This window comes from Impatiens glandulifera, chromosome 1, assembly GCF_907164915.1.
Source record: "Impatiens glandulifera chromosome 1, dImpGla2.1, whole genome shotgun sequence".
Classification (NCBI taxonomy): domain Eukaryota; kingdom Viridiplantae; phylum Streptophyta; class Magnoliopsida; order Ericales; family Balsaminaceae; genus Impatiens; species Impatiens glandulifera.
Genome location: NC_061862.1, coordinates 8,910,562 through 8,932,656, shown reverse-complemented (window position 1 = coordinate 8,932,656; position 22,095 = coordinate 8,910,562). Strand labels below are relative to the sequence as shown.

General features: G+C 32.6%; 2 protein-coding genes and 1 non-coding gene across 3 annotated transcripts; 1 reads left to right on the top strand and 2 right to left on the bottom strand.

The window, feature by feature from the left end:
• The first annotated feature begins 2,320 nt into the window (after nucleotides 1-2,320).
• On the top strand, nucleotides 2,321-5,193 carry LOC124940452 (bZIP transcription factor TGA10-like). Its single transcript, XM_047481010.1, has 10 exons — nucleotides 2,321-2,465; nucleotides 2,559-2,647; nucleotides 2,855-2,932; nucleotides 2,996-3,058; nucleotides 3,199-3,258; nucleotides 3,353-3,430; nucleotides 3,514-3,574; nucleotides 3,681-3,952; nucleotides 4,138-4,347; nucleotides 5,039-5,193. Exons 1-10 carry the CDS (start codon nucleotides 2,321-2,323, stop codon nucleotides 5,189-5,191), a joined length of 1,209 nt encoding a protein of 402 aa, XP_047336966.1. The 3' UTR covers nucleotides 5,192-5,193.
• Nucleotides 5,194-7,933: 2,740 nt separating this feature from the next.
• On the bottom strand, nucleotides 7,934-8,020 carry TRNAM-CAU. Its single transcript is given in 2 exon segments — nucleotides 7,934-7,969; nucleotides 7,983-8,020. It is a non-coding gene; the product is annotated as a tRNA-Met (tRNA).
• An 11,597-nt stretch (nucleotides 8,021-19,617) lies between these two features.
• LOC124920961 lies at nucleotides 19,618-21,753 on the bottom strand. The gene has a single exon (XM_047461552.1). The coding sequence runs from the start codon at nucleotides 21,664-21,666 to the stop codon at nucleotides 19,648-19,650; it is 2,019 nt and encodes a 672-aa protein (XP_047317508.1). The 5' UTR covers nucleotides 21,667-21,753; the 3' UTR covers nucleotides 19,618-19,647.
• Nucleotides 21,754-22,095: the final 342 nt, after the last annotated feature.

Here is a 22,095-nt window from a genome sequence, read left to right as displayed (position 1 = left end):
TGATTGAACATAAATATGATAGGAAAGAAATTTAATTTTTCAAATTCAATATAAATATATATATAAATAAAAGAACTGACTATTGAAAAAATAATAATAAAAAAATAAAAATAAAAATGGGCCCTAATGAAACAAGATCTCACTTATAATGGAATCTCAGCCGTTGATCCCACACCATTGATGATCCTGATATGACGTGACACGTGTCTCTAGTCAACGGCCTACGTATCTTCTTGGCTCAATCCCATTATTCTCCGATGTATACTAGCCAGTAGAGCATCAATTTAATTTAATATATAAATTTATTCCTCGGAAATCGCAATAGATAATTTATGGGTTTAAATAAAACTATTAAGATAATAATTTACTTTATTTTAAAATATTAATTAACATTTAACAATATTTTTTACATAAGATCCTATTATATTTTAATATTATGCTCCATAATTTTTTAAAGAAATACTTGAGGATATTGATTTGACTCTTGGGGAGTAATATTGTTGTAATATTATATATATATATATATATATTAATATAAAAGGTTTCTGTTTTATTTTAATTGTTTTGAAAGGAACAAAAAAAAACAGCATGATCGACATCCTAATAAAAATAATTATCAATAAAATAAAACACCAAGTTTTGGATAAAATTAACAATAATAAAATAGTGAATAAAAAACATCTCTAAAAAATCACAAACCAAGTCTTATCAACATAAAATATAAACAAAAATCATATAATACAATACCTCCCTTGTCAAATATATGAGAGTATTTAACAAATAAATTAAAAATTTTAAAACAAAAATAAGTCTAAATAATTAAGTGTATCAAATACATACATCATTAATTTATTCAAATCTTATCAACCATATTTACTTTAGCCAAACTTTAAATTAAATAAAACTAAACTATATATAAAAGTTAAGATAAAAATCAATATTTGTAAATTTAGACAAACTTGCTTTTAAAAAAAAAAATATATAGATAGATAGATATCTTCTCCCTAATTTTAGTGACTTTATTGTAAAAATTTTCCCTTTTTTAGGATATTTTTTTACTTTAGAATTTGTGTCAAATTATGTCTAGTAACTTTTCTTAAACATTTTCACCATATTATTTGCCCTCCCACCACTATATTGATTAACAAATTGAGTTTTATCCTTTAATGAAAATCATTAATAAATCAAAATAAGAATAAAAATCAAAATATCTCTACATAATATGGGTTTTGAGTGGTTTATATATAAACAAGAATATGTCTTCCTATACACCTAGATCCTTGAACTATTTTCTTTTAAAATTTATCTATAAACTTTATTTTTTATAAATATCTTATTTTATTATTAATTTAGATAAAATAATATTTCTGAAATATACTTTAATTATATATATATATATATTAATAAATTTAATAACAATTTTCAGTTTAAATCCATGGTCCCTTCAAACTCCAACTATATTTTCCAAACATTAATATTATATATTTTATTATAATAATTGTTTTCATAAAAAAAAGTGATTAGGGATAAAAAAATTTAATGAAGTAGTTTCATTTTCTAAAAAGTAAAATCAAACCAACTACAAAAGTTACTACTTTTTTGACCTTTTCTTCTCTAGGTCTTCTTTCATGTGTGTTTGTTTGTGTGTGTGTGAGAGAAAGAAAGAGAGAGAGGGATGGAGGATTTTGTGTATCTTAAGTTTGGAATGGATATGTGAAATTAAAGAGAAGAGGAGTGAATAAAAGAAACTTTGTCCTTTGCCTCTTTAGCATTCAATTCTCTATCACCATTTTAATCCAGCTAGCTTTTTATTTACCAACCAACCACCCCCCACCCATGGCTTCTCTCTCTTTCTCTCTCCCTCTTCTTCACCGATTACATAATCCATAACCGACTCTCTCTCCTTCTCCTGCCATCATCATCATCATCATCATCATCTTGGCTGAGAGAGTTGTTGCAACAGCTCTCTTTCTCTCTCTAGCTAACTCAATAGTTGAGCTTCAAGCAGTCTTAGGTATAGCTAATTAACGTTAGGCCAGTCTTGATAATGGCTAATAATAACCAAATACCTCAATTTCTTGTATCCCAAACCCCACAACACAACCGCCGTCATCAAGATGATCCAGATAATCAAATTCAACATCATCATCATCATCTTCGTCAACCGTCGCTTGTTCCGTACGGCATGATGCAATCTTCGTCTTCCTCAGCTAATCCTACAAGCTTCATCATGTTCATTTTCTTTCTTTTCTATTTATATATAGCTAGTTAGGTTGCTGATTTTATGTGAGAGTTATTATTAATTCCTAATTATTTGTGGATGGACAGAAGTAGAGATCAGCAAGGAATTAGTTATGATGATGATGAAGATGAGGACGATGATGATCAGCTTGGTGATCTAGATAATCATCCATCTCTTTTTCTTAATTACATAGAAGATGATCATGATCATGGTCATCAGAAACGTATATATGTTCTTCCCTCACTCTCTCTCCTTCCAAATTAATTTCATTTCAATTAGTTAATTAAATGATGAATTCATGCTTATCTGCCTGCAGAGACTACTAATTCTGAGATGATGAGGCCTCCAACTCTAAATATTTTCCCTTCTCAACCTATGCATGTGGATCATTCGTCAACTGTTAAGGTTTCTTATTTTCTTATAATCATGGGTTTTCAGATTTAGACTCAACCGAACCCTAGCTATAACCGAAGTCATCAAGATCTGTGTTGATCTTAGTTGATCACCTGTCTTTTGATGTTTCATGTTACAATTTTTTGCCCCTTTTCGTTTGGAATGATTGAAATATGTATAATTGATAAATGGGTATTTGATTTTGATGTGATTTGGTAGACAAATGATGGATTAGTTTCTCCGGCAACAACTGCCCTAAAACACAAAACAGATGCTTCAAGTGAACCACCAAAGCAGGTAATTCTATATTTATATTAATCAAAATCATATATAAATATAATTAATGTATGATTCTGATAGAGAGGAGCTGGAAATCACAAAGGCCCAACTCGAAGATCAGAAAGGGAAACACTAGAACCCAAGGTTAATCAATATTGTTTTTATTTATAATTTTCAGAGATTCACTCGTAGATGGATTAACTTTTAAGCCAATTCTATTTTTGCTATCAATATTGTTCAATCTGATCAAGACAGAAAGAATGATTTTATATTTTTTCCGGCAGGTACTGAGAAGACTTGCTCAAAATAGAGAAGCAGCCAGGAAAAGCAGGCTTAGGAAAAAGGTAACTCAATATATACATATATAGCAATATTTCATAATTGATTAATTAGTTAATTAATTATATTTTGGTAATTTGATCCTCTTCATTAATTCAGGCTTACGTTCACCAGCTGGAATCAAGTAGAATTAGGCTTAATCAACTTGAACAAGAACTACAAAGGGCAAGAAATCAAGTATGTTTATGATATATATATCCTTAATGTATAGTTTTTGCCTTAATTGTTTTGTGGGTGACCAATATATATAAATCCTTTAGGGTTTTTTTGTGGGTGGTGAACAATTACAAGGTATTTCTGTTGTCAACAACATAAGCCCAGGTGATCATGCACGATTTACACTATATAATATTAATTATATATTGATCTTATGATAAAATTAGTAAAACAATGTGTTAATTACTTTAATTTAATTGATTAATTACAGATGGTGCAATATTTGACATGGAATATGGGAGGTGGCTGGATGAGCAACAGCGCATGGCTAACGAAGTGAGGACGGCGGTGCAAGAGAATTTAGGAGAAAACGAGCTTCGAGTGATGCTCGATAACTGCCTGGCTCGGTTCCAGGAAATGCTCAATCTCAAGGCCATGGTCATTAAGTCGGATGTCTTTCATATCTTTTCTGGCATGTGGAAAACTCCCGCTGAAAGATGCTTCATGTGGATTGGAGGATTCCGCCCTTCGGACATCCTTAAGGTACTTATCAACCTACACATTTAATAAGATATTGATATTATTGAGTAAGTTGTGTTTCCTTAAACAAATAAAATAAAAAATGACTTAATCTTGCAAGATTAAATAAATTAATTGTTCATAATTCCTATATCATTAACATTTGAAATCTTTATATATCTACATTAAAATTAGTTATCGGTTTTTAGGTCATTTTAAATAACGTGGAGCCTTTATCGGAGCAACAAATTTTGGTGATATGTGAGTTACAACAATCGACACAACAAGCTGAGGCAGGTCTCTCGCATGGGCTGGACATGATGAATCGATCGGTCTCGGATGCAATTGGATTCGACTATCCTCAGAACATGGCCATGGCCATCAACAAGTTGTCCACACTAGAAGGCTTCATTAGACAGGTATGCACATATATATATTTTCAACATACAGATTGATCTTATTTTTTAAAATTTGAAATATCACAATCTAATGGTAAATTCAAATAAAATAAAATTTGAAAACATGTAGTTCATGTCATGATGATCATGCATGCGAGATGCGTGATGAATGATGATATATATAGGACATGGTACGATGAATGGTGGGGACTAGCTAAGAATCTTTCACGGTTTAGGAAACCTAACCCTTTCCAGCTCATGATATGTTTACCCCATGCAAATAATTCCTTCCTTTTTTACTTCTCTCTATTTATTTCTACCTTCTTTTTTCTCACTTCAATAAATAATTAAAATTTTCATTTCTTACAGCATTATAATATATACTCTCTCCAATATCTTTCTACCAATTCTTAATTATAATTCAATGGTAGGTTAATCAAGAGAGAGCTGGTTGCCATTGGCAAAGGGTCCCAATTCTCCCAACCACTACAAACTTAATTAGGGTTACCATGTCAACTCTTTAAAAAAAAATCAATACTTTGGAATATATATGTTTGTTAGTATATTAGATATCATTTAAATCAATTTAAAATGACAAAAATACCCCTTATGGACTTATTTTCTTGTTACTTGATTTTGAATAACTACATCTAAATTTGTTTTTTCATGTATGGAAAGATAGGATTTGATACATTATTTGGTATGCATGCAGGCAGAATCCTTGAGGCACGATACAGTTCATCGACTATACCAATATCTGACTACTCAACAGGCAGCAAGATATTTTCTTGCGATCACCGAATACTTCCATCGACTCCGTGCTCTTAGCTCTCTTTGGATGGGACGTCCGCGCCAAGATAATTAATCAATAATGAGTCTAGTTACAATATATATTACTGTTTTACTACTAGCAATAGCTAGCTAGCTTAATTAAATTAGTCATAGACAAATTAACTCCAATCCAGGTCAACAAACATATATACATACAAATCAAGGCTATTTTCTTTTAATTTGGTTTTCTATATATAGTTGAGTATACATCTTGATTAATTAATGTGTTATGTTTCATCTTGTTTTTTTATTTGTTTTCAATGATTAGCTAATTAATTAAATGTTTATTCTTACACATTTAACACATATATCAAGCACCATTACTTATGATTTTAGCAATTATCAAGATTATCCATAGGAATATCATGCAATTTATACCACTAAAGCCTTGTTTCGGTTGTGAATTTTCAAATAGTTCTGACACAATTCAATATTATTTCATTTTCATTTTCATTAATTATATTAATCAATTTATTAGATAAAATATTAAAATACCCTCTATTTTCTAAAATATAAATTAATTTATCATTATATATTATAGAACTCGATCAAAAGTACTAAGTACGAGATTGAACAATAGAGTGCACGATGTTGAAATCTAATAAACTGGATGCCTATTATTTTATTTCATTAGTCTATTTATAATGGTACAAAATAAATAAAGTTCTTGATTCTTTTTAAGGTTTATAACTACTTAGCAGTTAATTAAGTCATTAGTAATTAATTAACTGTTCTAATAACAATTTAACTTATTTCAAGTTATTCTATTAACTGTTAATATTTAACTGCCTATTAACATTCTAACATATTAACTATTAATACAAACTATTAAGTAATCTGTTATTAATTATATATTTACTACTATGAATTCAAGCTTTATTTCTTCACTCACTCCCCTTTAAGATGAATAAGTAATAACTTGACTCTCAAATCAAGTGTCTTTGTAAACAGTGGCAAATTTAGAGCCAGACTTCAACGAATATTCCAAAATTTATGAAAAATAAAAGTATAATTAATAATGATAATAATAAAGATACAAAATCACGCTGATTACTAATAAAATATTTATTCTTTTACAATTCAACTACTACTAGACGTACAAACAAATGGAGACAATTAAGTTCTTCGTGTGTTCATTTGTTAAAATTGTTGTAAAATTTGTTCAGTTTCAATTGTGGCAAAAATCTCTTTTTCGATGTATACTATCAAACTGTCGTTCATCCACTCATCACTCATTCTATTACGTAAATCAGTCTGGATAATTTTCATCGTAGAAAAGACTATTTCAACAGAAGCAGCGTAACAGGTAAAACCAATGCTAACTCAATCAATCGATATATCAATGTACAAACTCTATGTTTCTCAGTTTCAACCATCTTCTTAGCAAGACTTCCCAAATCTTGAATCATAAAAAATTCATTTCGTACATTTTTAATGTACGTCTGAAGCTGGTTCTCAAGTACTATACGACCAGTTAACGAAAAATCCTCCGGATAAAGTTCATCAAGGTAGAGTTTCTTACCAATATCAAATTGAAAAAATGAGTCCTTTGGATCCAAACAAGCAATGCAAGCAAGTACCTCCATAGTTGATTCCGAAAAACAATTGTTCATCTCTTGAATCATCGTATCAAGAACTTATTATTATAAAAAAAAGTGAATAAAAAATGCTATTAGAAACAATAAAATTCAATAGATTATTTGACCACGAGTTATGAAAATTACTACTTCACAAAAAAATCCAACACAATAGTGATGAAAATTAGTAATCATACGTCTGCTTCGACCACAAGTTCTCATATTTTCTTCCATATTCGGTATTGGGAATATATGCTGACTACAAAATGTGTTGACGTCGTCCATATGTTTTCCCATCCTTCCTCTCTAAATTCTGTAACTTATCTTTCATTGTCTTGATCAAATTGATAGCTAGTACCATGTTTTGATCATTTTGTTGTAAAGCAAGTGACAATTCATTTGTGATCCCCAACAAATATTTCATGAAATGCATCAAAACAAAAATTCACAATTCTCCCTGGATCCGCCACGCAGATGAGACAAGAAAGATGTCACTTAAGTCTCTAACATTTTATCTAGCAAACTTGGAGTTCGCTAAAAACAATCATCGTAGATGTCACCATCTTCTCCCTTCAGAATGAAAACTCCAATATACTCGATCCAACGGCTTGTCATTAAGAACACACCCACTTCTTACTCAGTTCAACGAATACTTAAACAAACTAGGGAAACTAAGTCCACATCTAACTCATTGTCTACCCTTAGACATAAGTTAAGTGGCCTTCAAGATCTGTATGTTTCTGTTGATGACTTGATCCAGATGTATTGTTACTTGCCTTTTTATGATATCATTTGATATTACATCCCTACGTCTTCATTATAGATGTAGTTTAATCTGTTCATAGATATACATATACTAAACATAAGCCTATACACTTAAACAATATAATATAAATTTTCATGCAGCAATATTCAATTATAAATGAATACAACCATTTCACCAAACATCACTCTTTTCTTATTTGAACATAAGTCAATTGGCAAAGATGTTTTTGCCTATACACTATATAGTATAATACAAATTTTCTTGCAGCAACATTCAATTATAAATGAATACAACACTTTTAATGGTAAAGTTGAACATAAAAATGTAACATATTAAGGATATCTATCACAAAAACATACTTTAAGGGTATATTTCATAACCAGTCTATACTTTTAAGGAACTAGCACCAGACAAAACTCATTATTCAAAAAAATGGGGTGAGAGAGGCTCGAACTCTCGACCTCAGGATTACTCGTAGAAGCTATGAGACCTACGCGCTAGCCAACTGCGCCACCACCCCTTTGCCCCACTTGTCATTTCTAATTATATATACAGAGAAAAATATATAATTCATAATAATTTGTATACATTATACCCAAACTTTTCACAAAAGTCAGGGGTGCTTAAACCCCTTCTTGCACCCCTTGGATTCGCCACTGTTTATAAATATATCTACATTTTGAATATTAGAAGCAACAAATGTTAGAGAAATAAAACCTTCTTTGTATTTATTTCTTACCACATGATAATTAATATCGATATGCTTGATTCAATTGTGAAACACTAAATTTTGTGTATTATGTATCGATGCCTTGATATCACAATTAGGACTGCAAATGAACCAAGTCGAACTCAAGCTCGACTCAATTCAGTATCTATTGGCTCAACTTGAACTCTAGCTCGAACGTCGAATTTATAAATTTGAGCTCGACTCGACTCTACTATTTATCTATAAACTCGATTTGTCTCGAAAGTTTGAACTAAAATTAAATTTTTAAGCTCGAACACGAGCTCAAATTCAAATCAAAATTTATTTTTAGAATGAAAATATTAAACTTCCATACCTATTCAACATTCAAAACTTGATGTTTTAAAAATTAAAATATGAAACCATCATAACTATTCAAATTCCAAAATATGATATATAAATGAATTCATTTCCTTCTTTGTCGTGGAATTTCCTTAATACAAAAAGAAATTAGAGTTATCTTAAAGTAAAATCAACAGCGATATGAGAAGTAAAAATGAATTTTAATTTACTTGTAGGCGATATGAAACCACTCCAAGAGAATACTATACTTGTGAATAAATAAGAGATAATATGAAGAATGAAGCAACCCCTTGTGAATGAGTGAAAAAATAGTGTAAGTGAGATAATATGAAGAAATGAAGTAGTTCTTGTGAGTGAGTGAGAGTAATTGTGAAAAAGAAGAGTCACCTAGGAGATGATGATGCATTAGAGAATTATGTTTTTTTAAACTTTTGAGCAATAAGATATAATTATTGTATAATAATGTGGATTGTGTGCCTGCCATATATAGACTTTGAAGAGAAAGTGAAGAAAAAATATTTGCTTAGATTTTAAGTTTTAATATTAAATAAATTAAAATATATATTATATATTATCAGGCTCGAAAAAGCTCGATAAACCATCGAACAAGTATTATATGAACTCGAACTCGACTCGAATATTAAACGGGCTGAATCGAGCTCGACTCGAACTCAGTCAAAGTAAAGCTCAAGTTGATCATTGACCGAGCGGCTCACAAACGACTTGACTCATACTCTAATTACAATAGAGAGCAATTGGCAATTGAACCTGCATTTTGAAATCAGATAGCATAAATATAACTCATTGTAATTCACATACTATAACGATCATGTTTCTATATTTGGCCTCATACGAAGACCTAAAAACAATTTGATGTTTCTTTGTTTTCCAGGCTATTAATGTATACCCAACATAAATATAATATCATGTAAAATATTTCTAGAATCAAGGCATGATGCCCAATCAATATATATATATATTGTTCCTTTCAAATACTTAAATTGTTGAATTACAGAGAGTGAAAAGATTGTTGAACTAAATAAACTGGGCTAATAAAATTCAAATACAATAATCTCTCAATCTGTTTTTTATATTGTTCAAAATCACAAATAAAATCATCAATGGGTTCTTTAGACAATTTAATTCCTTTTATCATAAGAGTTAAGCTTGGTTTAACACTCATTAAACAAGAAAATTTGAGATCAGGTCAATAATATACTTTCTTTGGTTAATGTAAATCCTTTTATCACTAGCTTGTGGGATTATGACAATCAACATTTATTCCTAAACGCTCTATTTTAACATCCTACTCATGCAAAGCTTATTGAATGGATATGGCAAGAAAAATATATCGTCACGTGTGACTTTCAAAATTAACATTAGAAAAGTTTTTGACTCGATCATATGGGGATCAATCCATGAATTCTTTCTTGCTGCAGGTTTTCCAATCATTTTCAATAATTGAATTATGCAATGTGTTTCCACTCCTCACTTTGTTGTGAGCGTGAATGATATTCAGGGTGGCTTCTTCAAGTGTGAAAGGAGTAAGGCAATGAGACCCTATATCTCTTTACCTATTTCTCTTAACAATGGAAATTCTTGACTGCATTTTAAAAATGCTTATGAGAAGTCATCATTTAAATTTCACCTGTACTTCAAAGAAGAAGCAATAACCCATATATGTTTTGCAGATGATTTATTTTTTGTGACTTATGCGGATGTTGAATTTTTTAGTATAATCAAAGAAGCTCTAACAATCTTTTCAAGTATTAAAGGTTTATACATCAATAAAGACAAAAGTCAAGCTTTCTATGGAGGGGTTAATGAAGAAAGGAATGAAAACATATTCAATATTATGGGAATCAAGGAAAGTGAACTACCAGTGAAATACCTTGAAGTACCTCTTTCATCAAAACAACTCCGATATAATAACTTCAAACAACTGGTAGAAAATTTTAGAAATTCTTTCTTGGGTTGGGCTTTGAAAAACTGTCGTATGCAGGTATAATCGAGCTCGTTAAAAAAGTCATCTTTGGAATTATTGGCTACTAGACACAACAGCTAGTCATCCTAAAGAAAGTAATGGCTGAACTAGATAGAATCATGAGAGATTACGTCTAGGGAATACAAGGCAGATGAGACAAAAAAGGTCAAATAGGAGGATTTTCACTCCCATAGAAGAAGGCGGACTAGAAATAAAAAGTTGTGTTGAATGGAACAAATCCCTCACCATCAGGAACCTATGAGCGTTGAAGCATAAAGTAGACTCTCTGTGGGTCAAATGGGTGCATACAAGATTTATGAAAGAAGAGCATAATATCTGGACACGAAGCATCAATGAAAGAATGTGATGGTCATTGAAGAAGATCCTAAAAATAAGAAAAAATGCATTTCAAATGGTGTAAACCACAATTGGAAATGGAAGAAGGGTAGTATTATGGCATGATCCTTGACTGGATAATATTCCCATTATGTTCAAAGAAGAAATTCAAGGAAGCATAGTTAGAAGAGAATGCATCAAGACATAAGCCATTAGCGGGAAAAGCTCAAAGTACTCATTTAGAGACGTCTATGAAAGTAAATGTGATTCACTTCTGAGGCGTATTCTAGAAGGTGATAGAATCCTAAACCTAATGAGGCAAAAACAACTCAATGAAAGAAATATGCTGAAAAATAGAAAGCAACATGAAGTTCATTACAGGAAAGACATGAGAAAAATTTAGAACAAGAGGACAGAAAGTAGATTTGCATAATGTGGTATGGTCTCCAAATATTATTCCTCTTTACCAATTTATTCTTTGGTTGGTATACAGGAAAATTTTGACAATAAAAGACATAATTCAAAAATACACAAACATTCTAAATATCAATTGTGTCCTATATTCGGGAGTTGAGGAAAGCATAAACCATTTATTTGGGGAATGATCTTTTGTAATACAAATCTAGAGGAGGTATGCTGCAAACATGAACATCATTAAATTTCCAAGAACATGTGAAGAAATTCAAGTGTGGATGAAAAAAAAAAGAAAAAAAAAGAAAAAAAAAGATCCTTTTATGTAAGTATGCTAAAATGCTACTTTGGACCAATAATTTACAATATCTGGAAAGAAAGAAATTCAAGAACTAACAGTGGAAGAAGTATAACTGTTGAAGATATTTTGGGAGATATAACTTCATATGTAAATACACTCATTCAATCCTAGAGAGGAATCGAAAAGAATAAAGAGAATAGAAAACTCTTACAGATATGGGATATTTCGTTTGAGAAAGTCATAAATAGATACAAAGTAAAAACGCTATAGGCGCTAATTGATTTTTGCTGATGTCTGTAATTCAGTTCTTGTTTCACTGTCAAATCTAAAATTTTTTTAGATCTGATCTTAAACTTTTGTATTTTTTCCCTCTTTTGGGTTTTTATAATGAAATGACACTAAGCTATTCCCCAAAAAAATCACTTTATCATTATACATTATTACAAGACCTACATATATTTATTCCTGCCTAGATCTTTACTTTGGAATATATTATTAATAGATTCTTTGATATCATTAAATATTACAATGAATTATCAGCAAGTAGAATATCACCAACATACATTAAAAAAACAAATTATATGAATTCATCAATATTTTTTTTCAAAAAAATGACTTGGCGTCATTTTATTAAAAAACTCCAAAAGGGAAAAATCCGACATGAGTATTAAGCTAGAAAACTCTAGACTTGGTTTTAGAAAAAAAAATATAATGAAACAACTACAAGTTCATGACATCAAACACAACGGATACAAACGAATACAAACAATTATTACTCAAACCTAGAACTTCGCGCCTTGAAATTCTTCAATTGAGACACTTCTTCAAAGGGTATACTCCAATTTTGACATAGAACCCAATTTTGCACACACGTGGGGATTCATCTCGTAGTGAGTGGCCATCAAACATAATATTTCTCCAAACTTTCTCCACATCACTTCTAGCTTTAGTGAAGACGCTTGCATTTTGCTCCGCCTAAATATGGTAGAAAATAGTAGCAAAATAACAACTAAACACGGTAGAGAAGAAGCGATTTTCCTTTGCCTTTAGTAGTACTACTTCCTTGATTTCGTGCTATTCATGGGAAAAATTAGAAATACCCATGGACTTTGGAAAAATTCCTCCAAAGCGTGGAATTAAAAGGGCAACAACTGAAAAGATGATCCATAGTTTCTTTTTCTTCCCCACATAGTAGACATTTTGTATCCAGGATTACCATGTACCTCTTTATTTGATCCCTAGTGAGCCTTTGATGAAATAATAACCAAAATACCACTTGATGTCTAGAAATACCATCAATCTTAATAAATAAATAACGACTATTTTCAAATTGAACAAAACTAATATCAATAAGAATATTAGAATTGTAATCAATAAGAATATTAGAAATTTGTAAATCACTAATGAGATATTGTTTTAAACTATATAAACTTTTTTAAAGTTTACATACTTAGTTGTGTAAAGTACATGTTAATTCATTATGTATTTTCATATAAAAATCTTCTTCAAGATAGTCATGCAAAAAAATATCGATTTAATGGTATGTGTCATTTTTTTTCAGTTGTAAATGCTAATAACATTTTAATAGTTAAAGTTTTAGTTATAAGTGCATAAATTTGATAAAAATTTATTCAATCTTTTTTATTAAACCTTTTGCAACTAGTCTAGCTTTATATTTTTAACACTTATATTTGCATTTAATTTTGTTTTATAAATCTATTGACATCCAATATCATTTTTTCCTTTAGGCAATTCAGTTAATGGCAATGCTTGATTTTGATTTAAAGCTTTCAATTCTTCATTCATTGACTTAACCCATTTTGGGTTTAAAACAACTTGTTTATAGTTTACTAGTTCAAAAATATGATACTATTATTAAAAAATTGTAGATAATCTGAATCAATACATATAGAAATAAGTGGGAAAGACTGTCGTGTAAAAACTGTTTTTTGTCTTTCATTTGTTTCTACCTAGCTCACAACATAGTCTTTCATCCAAGTTGGTTTATTAGAACATCTAGAACTTCTAAGTGGATAGTTTGGTTCATTCTGAACAGTAAGAAATCCAACTAAAGGTACTTCTTCAGATTGTGTAACATTTGGTTGAAATACCAAATCTAGAAAAAAAACTTTCTTTCTCATTTTATTCTCGAACTTTAATATTCTGATGATCCAAAGTAATATTATCACAATATGAAGTTTCTGTTTTATCATCATTCAAAGAAATTTATATTCTTTACTTTCGTTTGATGTTTTATTCATTTAATTTTTAATGTAAATATCTTCATGAAAGATTATTTCCTTAGAAACATTAACAATTTCATTATCAATATCATTGAGTGTATACCATTTTTTTAAAAGGTATCCTAGAAATATACATTTATTAGCTCTATTAATAAATTTTGATTTAAAAGATAAATTATTTATTACATAGCAAATGCATCCAAAAACAATAAGGATTTTATGTTCAGAATAAGAATAAGTAGTTTGATGTATGATTCTGTTAGGATTTTTAATTATGGCCGAGCCTTTCAAGTTCTTTAATTCAAGAAACGGGTTCTTGATGATGGAATTCAACACTCTAGCGCAGCGGATATAGAATTAGAGGAGAATTCGAGGTTAGGGAGAGAAGAGCCGAGGGGGAGGAGAGAAATACCACTAGATCACACCTAGCGGTCCAAGAAGGGGGAGGAGGGCCGAGAGATAACTTAAACACCAAGTTCCAAAATATTCAATTCATAGCCCCAAAAAGTGGGGTGGGCATCACCATTTAAAGAGGCTGATTTACCCAAGAGTATTCGGTTACAACAAACTTTCAAAATAACAGAATTCGGTTTCAAAAGAAATAAGAGAGAAAGTAAACAAAACAAAATTATTCCATAAAAAACATAAACGGGCCCGTATAGACACTTGGGCCGAGAGACGGATGAATAAAATATTTTAGGACCGAGGTTTTTGATGAGCAGCCCGTAACATTATCCCCCCCTTCGAAGTTCGTCGCCCTCGACGAAAAGAACGCGGACTGGTCAGCCTCTAATATGCATCTTCAACTTCAAAACTATTGCTTCGGTCGGGCTTCGGCACATTCAGCAAAGGTCGTAGCATAAGACCGTATTTTCACAAAAAACATTTGGCAGAATCGCTTCAGTAGTGGAACTGGCCGGGTCCTTGCGGTCCTTTGCGCTGCCAGGTCGCTTGCCACTCCGCCCCTTTCTGGAATTTCTGTGCACCCAAGGTCGAGTTTTTCAGTGTTTAGAGCTGGCCTTGGTTGCTGCAATTTCCCCAGCGCCTGGTGCAAAAATAATTTCTTCCAACTTCGATTAAACTCCCTACTTAGCTCAAAAATCCAGGCCAAGTCTTTTTCCCGAACCAGCATAACAGCAGCATCGAATGAACCATAGCTTCTAATTAGATCATTAGGAATATCTTCCAAGGTCATTGCAGCTAGTGAAACAGTTTGGCCTTCGGGCTTACTTTTTACTTGCGTTTTGGCAGCAACAATATATTTATCTAAGGTCTTTTCCACCTGGTTTCCATGCATCAAACTGGCCTGCGACCGAGGAATCCCTTTAAGGACTGTGGTTCTGTCTTGCTTATCATAGGATAGGGTCAGCTTTTCAAAGTCCCAAGAAGACGGGCCTAGAGTAATCAGCCATTCAATTCCCAACACAATATCATAACCGTCCATGGAAATTACCTTCATTTCTGTTTGGTATTCATTGCCTTCCATCGACCACTTCAAGTCCTTGCAAACACTAGAACATAAAACATTAGATCCATCAACCACTCTAACCGATTGTACCTGGGTTGCTATGCTTTTGTGGTCTATTTTCTCCAAAATCCTGCTGTTGATAAAATTGTGGGTGCTGCCTGTATCGATCAAGATCACCACCGGCAAGTTCCCAATTTTGCCAAGAATCTGGAGCGTTTGGAAGGCTTTAGACCCGGTCAGGGCATGTAAGGATATGGCTGGTTCATCCCTTGAGCCGAGCAATGAAGGAAAATCATCCAAAATAGGTTCTTGGTCAGGTTCTTGATCTTCTTGATTGGCCGAAACCATGAATAACTTGGATTTACACCTATGGTTTGGTTGCCATTTTTCATTGCAAGAATAGCATAGACCCTTCTTTCGCTTTTCATCCATTGAGGCTGAGTCTAATTGCTTAACATGGCCCTGGTTTGCATTTGAAGAGGACCCATATGATGAATTCTTGAATTCAGTATTGGCGCTCGGCCCGGCTGTGTTGGTATTGGACGGTGTGGGCAGCAATGATGCTTCAGCGCTGTACAAATTACCACTGCTCATTAAGGACCGATATGTTGCTTCTTGGACTTTAGCCATGGCCATTGCTTCGTTTAAAGAATCTGGAAATCGCAACCTGATACAGTTCGCAATCTCTTCCCTTAGACCGGACAAATAACAATCAATGACGTAGTCCCTTGGCATATGTAATAACTTTTGAGAGATCGACATATACCGGAGGTTATATTCTTGAACCGACCCAACCTGTTTTAAATTCATTAGCTGTCTCATTGGTGTATCATGTATAGATGGCCCAAATTGAGTCATAAGGTCTCTTTTGAACACATCCCAAGATAAGGCTTCCATATGATTTCGGTTTTGAAGATATGACCCGTACCACATTCTTGCTTCGCCAGAAAAATGAATGGGGGCAATTTCTAATTTAGTGGCATCCTTAGTTTTGTTCACCCTGAAAAATTGCTCGGCAGATATTAGCCAGCCCTCGACATCCGACCCATCAAACCGAGGAAAATCGACCTTGGTTAGCCGAGTAGGAGGAGCATATTGTTGATCGCGGTTCTGGCCAGGGTGCGGGGGCCTAAATGGTGAAGGACCGTGGCAAGAATTATCATCATAGGGTCTGTGGCGGGGTTCTTGCACGTTTCCAGATGCCCCGCTTTCAAGGGCCGCCATTCTTTCTTCAGCAACATCAAATCTACGGTCTATGGCAGCTTGCATTGCTGCTGTTTGCTGGGACAAGTTTTCAATCAGGGCCTTGAGCGCTTCCATTTCCGATTGCTGGCGAGTTTCTACCATGTTGAGAATCGGCCAGCTCTGATACCAAGATGTTAGGATTTTTAATTATGGCCGAGCCTTTCAAGTTCTTTAATTCAAGAAACGGGTTCTTGATGATGGAATTCAACACTCTAGCGCAGCGGATATAGAATTAGAGGTGAATTCGAGGTTAGGGAGAGAAGAGCCGAGGGGGAGGAGAGAAATACCACTAGATCACACCTAGCGGTCCAAGAAGGGGGAGGAGGGCCGAGAGATAACTTAAACACCAAGTTCTAAAATATTCAATTCATAGCCCCAAAAAGTGGGGTGGGCATCACCATTTAAAGAGGCTGATTTACCCAAGAGTATTCGGTTACAACAAACTTTCAAAATAACAGAATTCGGTTTCAAAAGAAATAAGAGAGAAAGTAAACAAAACAGAATTATTCCATAAAAAACATAAACGGGCCCGTATAGACACTTGGGCCGAGAGACGGATGAATAAAATATTTTAGGACTGAGGTTTTTGATGAGCAACCCGTAACAGATTTCTATATAATTAAATAAATTTGAACATTTTTCATTTTAAAATTCAATACTATTGTCAGTTTTAACCTAATATATGAAACTATGAAATTTATCATACACACAAATCTTATTAGCAATTAAAAAAAATACAGGTACATTTAACATGCATATTGGTAATCTTAAAATTGACTATTCTTGGTATGTTCCCATAAGTCAACATATATTGATTCAAAGATCTTTTTATTTTTAAAAACACTCTTAAGATAGTCGTTTAAGCACAACGATAAAAATATAACATTTGTGAAAAAAATTCACACAAACAATACAAAATTAACGTGTGCGAAATTTTTTCAAAAGGGCAATCAACTCTCCGACTGAATTTGTCGGTTTCCCACTTCGGACCTTATATATTGTAAGTTGTTAATAATATTACTAACCTCTTGTTGTAAAATAGTTACAATTTTTATTTAAATTCTAAATATATGAAATTATATTTGAAATAAAATACATTGTATTGTATTATGTGATGAAACTAATGTCAAAATAATTTTACGTATTAAATTATAAAATGAGTTGCAAATAATAAAATAACATAATTATAAATTAAATTACAAAATGGGTTGTAATTTAGTTGTGAAAATTTATGTCATTTTTAAAGAAAAAAAGTTACAAAATAAATTGATAATTTTAAGTTACAAATTGAATTACTAAATATTGACAGATATGTAATAGAATTTTCAACGGGCCTTTAACGTCATATTAGTCATATTTGTATTGTTACACTTTATGTTGTAAATTTCTAAAAAGTGACTAAATAAGTTGCATAATATTATGTTACTAATGGAGCTGTAAAATGAATATTGCTAAATGCTGATTTTTTTTTTCAATGTTTGCCCAATGATCATTTGTTCTTCATGATAACAACCATTACAGTTTGAACCCAATCATTGGCATTGACACATGCAAGTATGTTTCAGGCCCATCATTTCATCCCAAAGTAGTCTGACTTTGAGTAATAATCTTCAAGATCTAAATCACCTTATTATACAAAGCTAATGCCTTTTGTAATTCATATCTTTTCTGTCCGTTATTGCCTTTATATCGAGACTTAACTTCAAACCATAAATCACGGCTTATTTTTTTCAACTGAAACCTCTTGCAATTTTTTGTTTTATCGTATTCATAATCTATGCTCTTACAAGAGCATCAACGATCCTCTTTAATCACCTTCATCCTTCTCCTTTGATATGAGCCGTCTATAAAACCGATCTTGATTTTGGCTTGTAGTGCTATTCTAACACTTAAACTCCAACCAAAATATGTTTATCTACTAGTAAGAATGTTGTGATGTAATAAAGTTCATGATGATCCTCCGAAATGAATGATAAGTGTATCACATTATTATACTTCATGTTATAACATATGATTCACTATTGGTATAAGTATTTCAACTGGAATTTTGGCTGAATTTTTTGAAATCGGAATAGGAACAGTAGGAAACAAATGTATGTGTGTAGGAATTCAATGGGACTAAAATTATGGTTGGAGATTACTGGTGAATTTGATGAATTGGACGTCATTTTTTGAAGGATCCCCGGATTAATAGTCTTCGTTCATTGATTTGGCTATGATACAATGTGGAGATCGATTAGAAGTGCTTAAGTATGAGATTGAAACAATAGAGATATTGTGTACAATGTTGAAATGTAATAAACTGATGCCCATTTTTTATTTAACTAGTTTATTTATAATGGTACAAAGTAAATAAAATCCATGACCTTTTAAGTTTATAACTGCTTAGTAGGTTGACTCCTTAGCAGTGCCTAGTCCGAGTGTCGGGGTCGACCCGAGAATTGGATTGCACCCTCCCATATAGAAAAATGTAAAAATTAATTTTTGTCTATCCTAATTTCAAATAAAATATTGTTAAACAAACTATTTTTTTATTGAGATTAGAATTTATAACCAAATTAAAGTACAATTTTTCATCATAAATTATTAAATTATATACTTTTATGTTAAAAAATATAATGATTTTATCTAAAATCCTATTTTTTTTTATATTAAATAAACTGTACTGAATGTAGTGGGCTGCCCTAGGTCTTACACCAATGCCGGAACCTGAACCTGCTCCTTAAAAGTTAATTAACTACTTAAATGTTCTAATAAACATCTGACTTATTTCTAAGTTATTATACTAACTATTAATTACCTTCCTATTAAAAATATAACCTATTAACTATTAATACAAATTATTAAGTAATATGTTATTAATAATATATTTATAATTAAGAATTCAAGCTTTATTTTTTTTTCATATATTAATACATTTTAAAAGTTTTTATAAAAAAAAAATCACTTTCTCTTTATTTAAATAACCCACTACAAAGAAGATAGTTATTAAATTATGTTAAATTATTTTTAATATTAAAATATTATATATCTCTAATTAAAAATAATAATAAACAAAATAGACAGGGATTGTGACATAATTTTGAATTATGGCAATATTGTAATTAATTATACACATAGACGATGAACTGACACGTCACATTGACTGCAATGAAAGAACCAAATATTTCTATCAATCTCTCGTTGACAGACTTTACAATCCCCAATGCCTGATTCAATCGACGATGAAGATGCAGGATAGATCAAACGAAGGCTATGCTCATCGCATCTGAGTTTCACCAACTGAGGTGTGTCTACACATTCCATATGAATCTTAAACGAACACAAAATGCATTCGAATCCCGACATTTTCCCCGCAAAAAAACCCTCCCCACAGCAATCGCAAGTCGCTCCATGCGTCTCTATAGATTCCCTCATCGGAATTCGATGCGGGTGATGCGGCGTAATCAAGAACATTCCCGGGTTATAAGCCGAAATCGCACGTCCAAAAGGAAGAACACAATTCGGATGAATAGCTTGATCACATAAACCACAGCAATAAAAACATTGTCTTGGATTTATGGCTTTTTCGCAAATCTCGCATAGATATTCTTCTATCCCTGGAACTGGCGAATACATTAGCTTATAAGGGTGTTTCTCATCGTACCGATGGCGTATAGCACGCGACAGCAAAACACATTCTTTATCGACTTTGAAATTGTTGCAAACTTCGCAGGCGAAAGCCATCCCACATAGAAGGTAATTACATCCGTTGCATCGAAACCCGTCAGTTGACTTATATTCTTTTAGGGTGAGTTTGGAGTGATCGTGTAGATCGTGAATAATGAATCGGGGTAGTGAAGCACAGCCAACGTCGAGGTGGAATTGGCAAGATTCGCAACTGAATGTAAATCCGAGGCAGAGTTTCTTGCAGCCGTTGCATCTGATCATACCGTAAATATCTGTGGTGAGGATTAAAGGGTGTTGTGGATGACAGGGGTGATCGATGATCTGTTTAGGTAATTTCGAGCACCATTTGTGAAGAAGGAAATTACAGTTTGGGTCTTCGTTGCATTTGTAGAATGATGTTGAATATATCGGACTGTAACATCCTTTACATACTTCATTGTTGTCGTTCATTCTCTCATCCAAGATATGATCGTCGTCTTCTCTTTCAATGTTAGTTAGGGATAATTGATGCCCATGAGATGGGTGTTTGATAGATTCGTGATCGTGATCATGATCACCTAAGCTTATACTCTGTATAAATACGGCAATCGGATCTCTGAATTCTTCAATGAATGGAAGGCGGACGATTGAATTATTCGAATCAATCAAATGGGTTTCTTTCTCAACGATGGCCGGTAAAGCTGGTTTCTCCTCTTTAATGGTATTTCTTGAGATTATTGGAATGCAGCAACTCGGATGTGCGAAATATCTGCAATCAGGGCAGTAATAAACCCAGTCGGGTCGACTCAATTTCTCAAAACAAATCTCGCAGAAGGCGACGAATTTATGAAAGGTTCGTGGGAATGTGTATGAGAGGATTAAAGGATGATCATGAGCGTTTCTGCCTCCAATGCTACTCTGATGTTGGTATTTAAGTGTTGTCGGAAGCCAATCTGCGCAAACTTGATGAACCCAGAACTGGCATATGGTACACAAGTAGGATGGGCCTTCGAATTCGCTACTTTTGCAAGCATCACAATGGAATTTGGCAGGACTCTGTAGAGGAATTAACGGGTGTTTGTGACATTTATGTTGGACACGGGTGGTGGCTCTAATGGCGCATTCAATGTCTATGTTGAAATTGCAGGGGGGACAATGGTAGGTGAAGTGTTGCCAGTCGGATCTGTTACAGGCGTTGCAGTTGGTGCGGCGAGAATGGCGAGAAGGAGGACGGGAGAGAAGGGTGAGGCGGTGGTCTTGATGGTGAAGTGGGTAGATGGTTTGGAGTGGGAGATGGGCACATCTTTGATGGAGAAAGTAGTTGCAATCATGGCAGAGGTAGAATGGTAGGTAGGGTAGAATTGATTCTCCACAGCCTTTGCAGGTTTGTTTAGGATCTATGATTTCTGTCAAGGCGTGCCATCCTTTTCCTTCGTTAAGGGTTAGAGGATGTTCGTGGCTAAAATGTTTGAACTCCATCTTGTTGTTGAAAATAATCAGAACCCATTAACATCATTTTAATGTGGAATTTGATTCCAATCTTTGGAATTGATAAAGGTAAAACATATCACTAGGAAAGAACAAGGAATCAAAGAATTGCTTCTTTGAAGAAATCCCAATTTTAAAAGAAACTATGTTTTTTGAAAATGTTCTCAAGTACAGTGAATTTCAAGTTTGCTAGAGATTTTAGGACATTCTCAGTGAGCTGATTGTGTTTGAAATTCACTAAGGAGAAAACGAATAAAAACAAATGTTTAGTAATCTGATTAGACAAGTTACAACAAAGTCTAAAACTTTTTTACCTCTTATAATTAAATGGCAGCATCAAACAATAAAAAAAACAAGACACCAAGATTTTACGTGGAAAACTTAATTAAGGTAAAAGCCACGAAACTCTTAGGCCACTTA

What these genes read in the sequence shown, in the direction of transcription:
- LOC124940452 (XM_047481010.1), top strand. Translation starts at nt 2,321, where the DNA reads ATGGACAGAAGTAGAGATCAGCAAGGAATTAGTTATGATGATGATGAA. An exon ending in GGGAAACACTAGAACCCAAG is followed by an intron (nt 3,059 to 3,198) that starts GTTAATCAATAT and finishes TTTTTCCGGCAG; the next exon opens with GTACTGAGAAGACTTGCTCA. An exon ending in GCCCTTCGGACATCCTTAAG is followed by an intron (nt 3,953 to 4,137) that starts GTACTTATCAAC and finishes ATCGGTTTTTAG; the next exon opens with GTCATTTTAAATAACGTGGA.
- LOC124920961 (XM_047461552.1), bottom strand. Translation starts at nt 21,666, where the DNA reads ATGGAGTTCAAACATTTTAGCCACGAACATCCTCTAACCCTTAACGAA.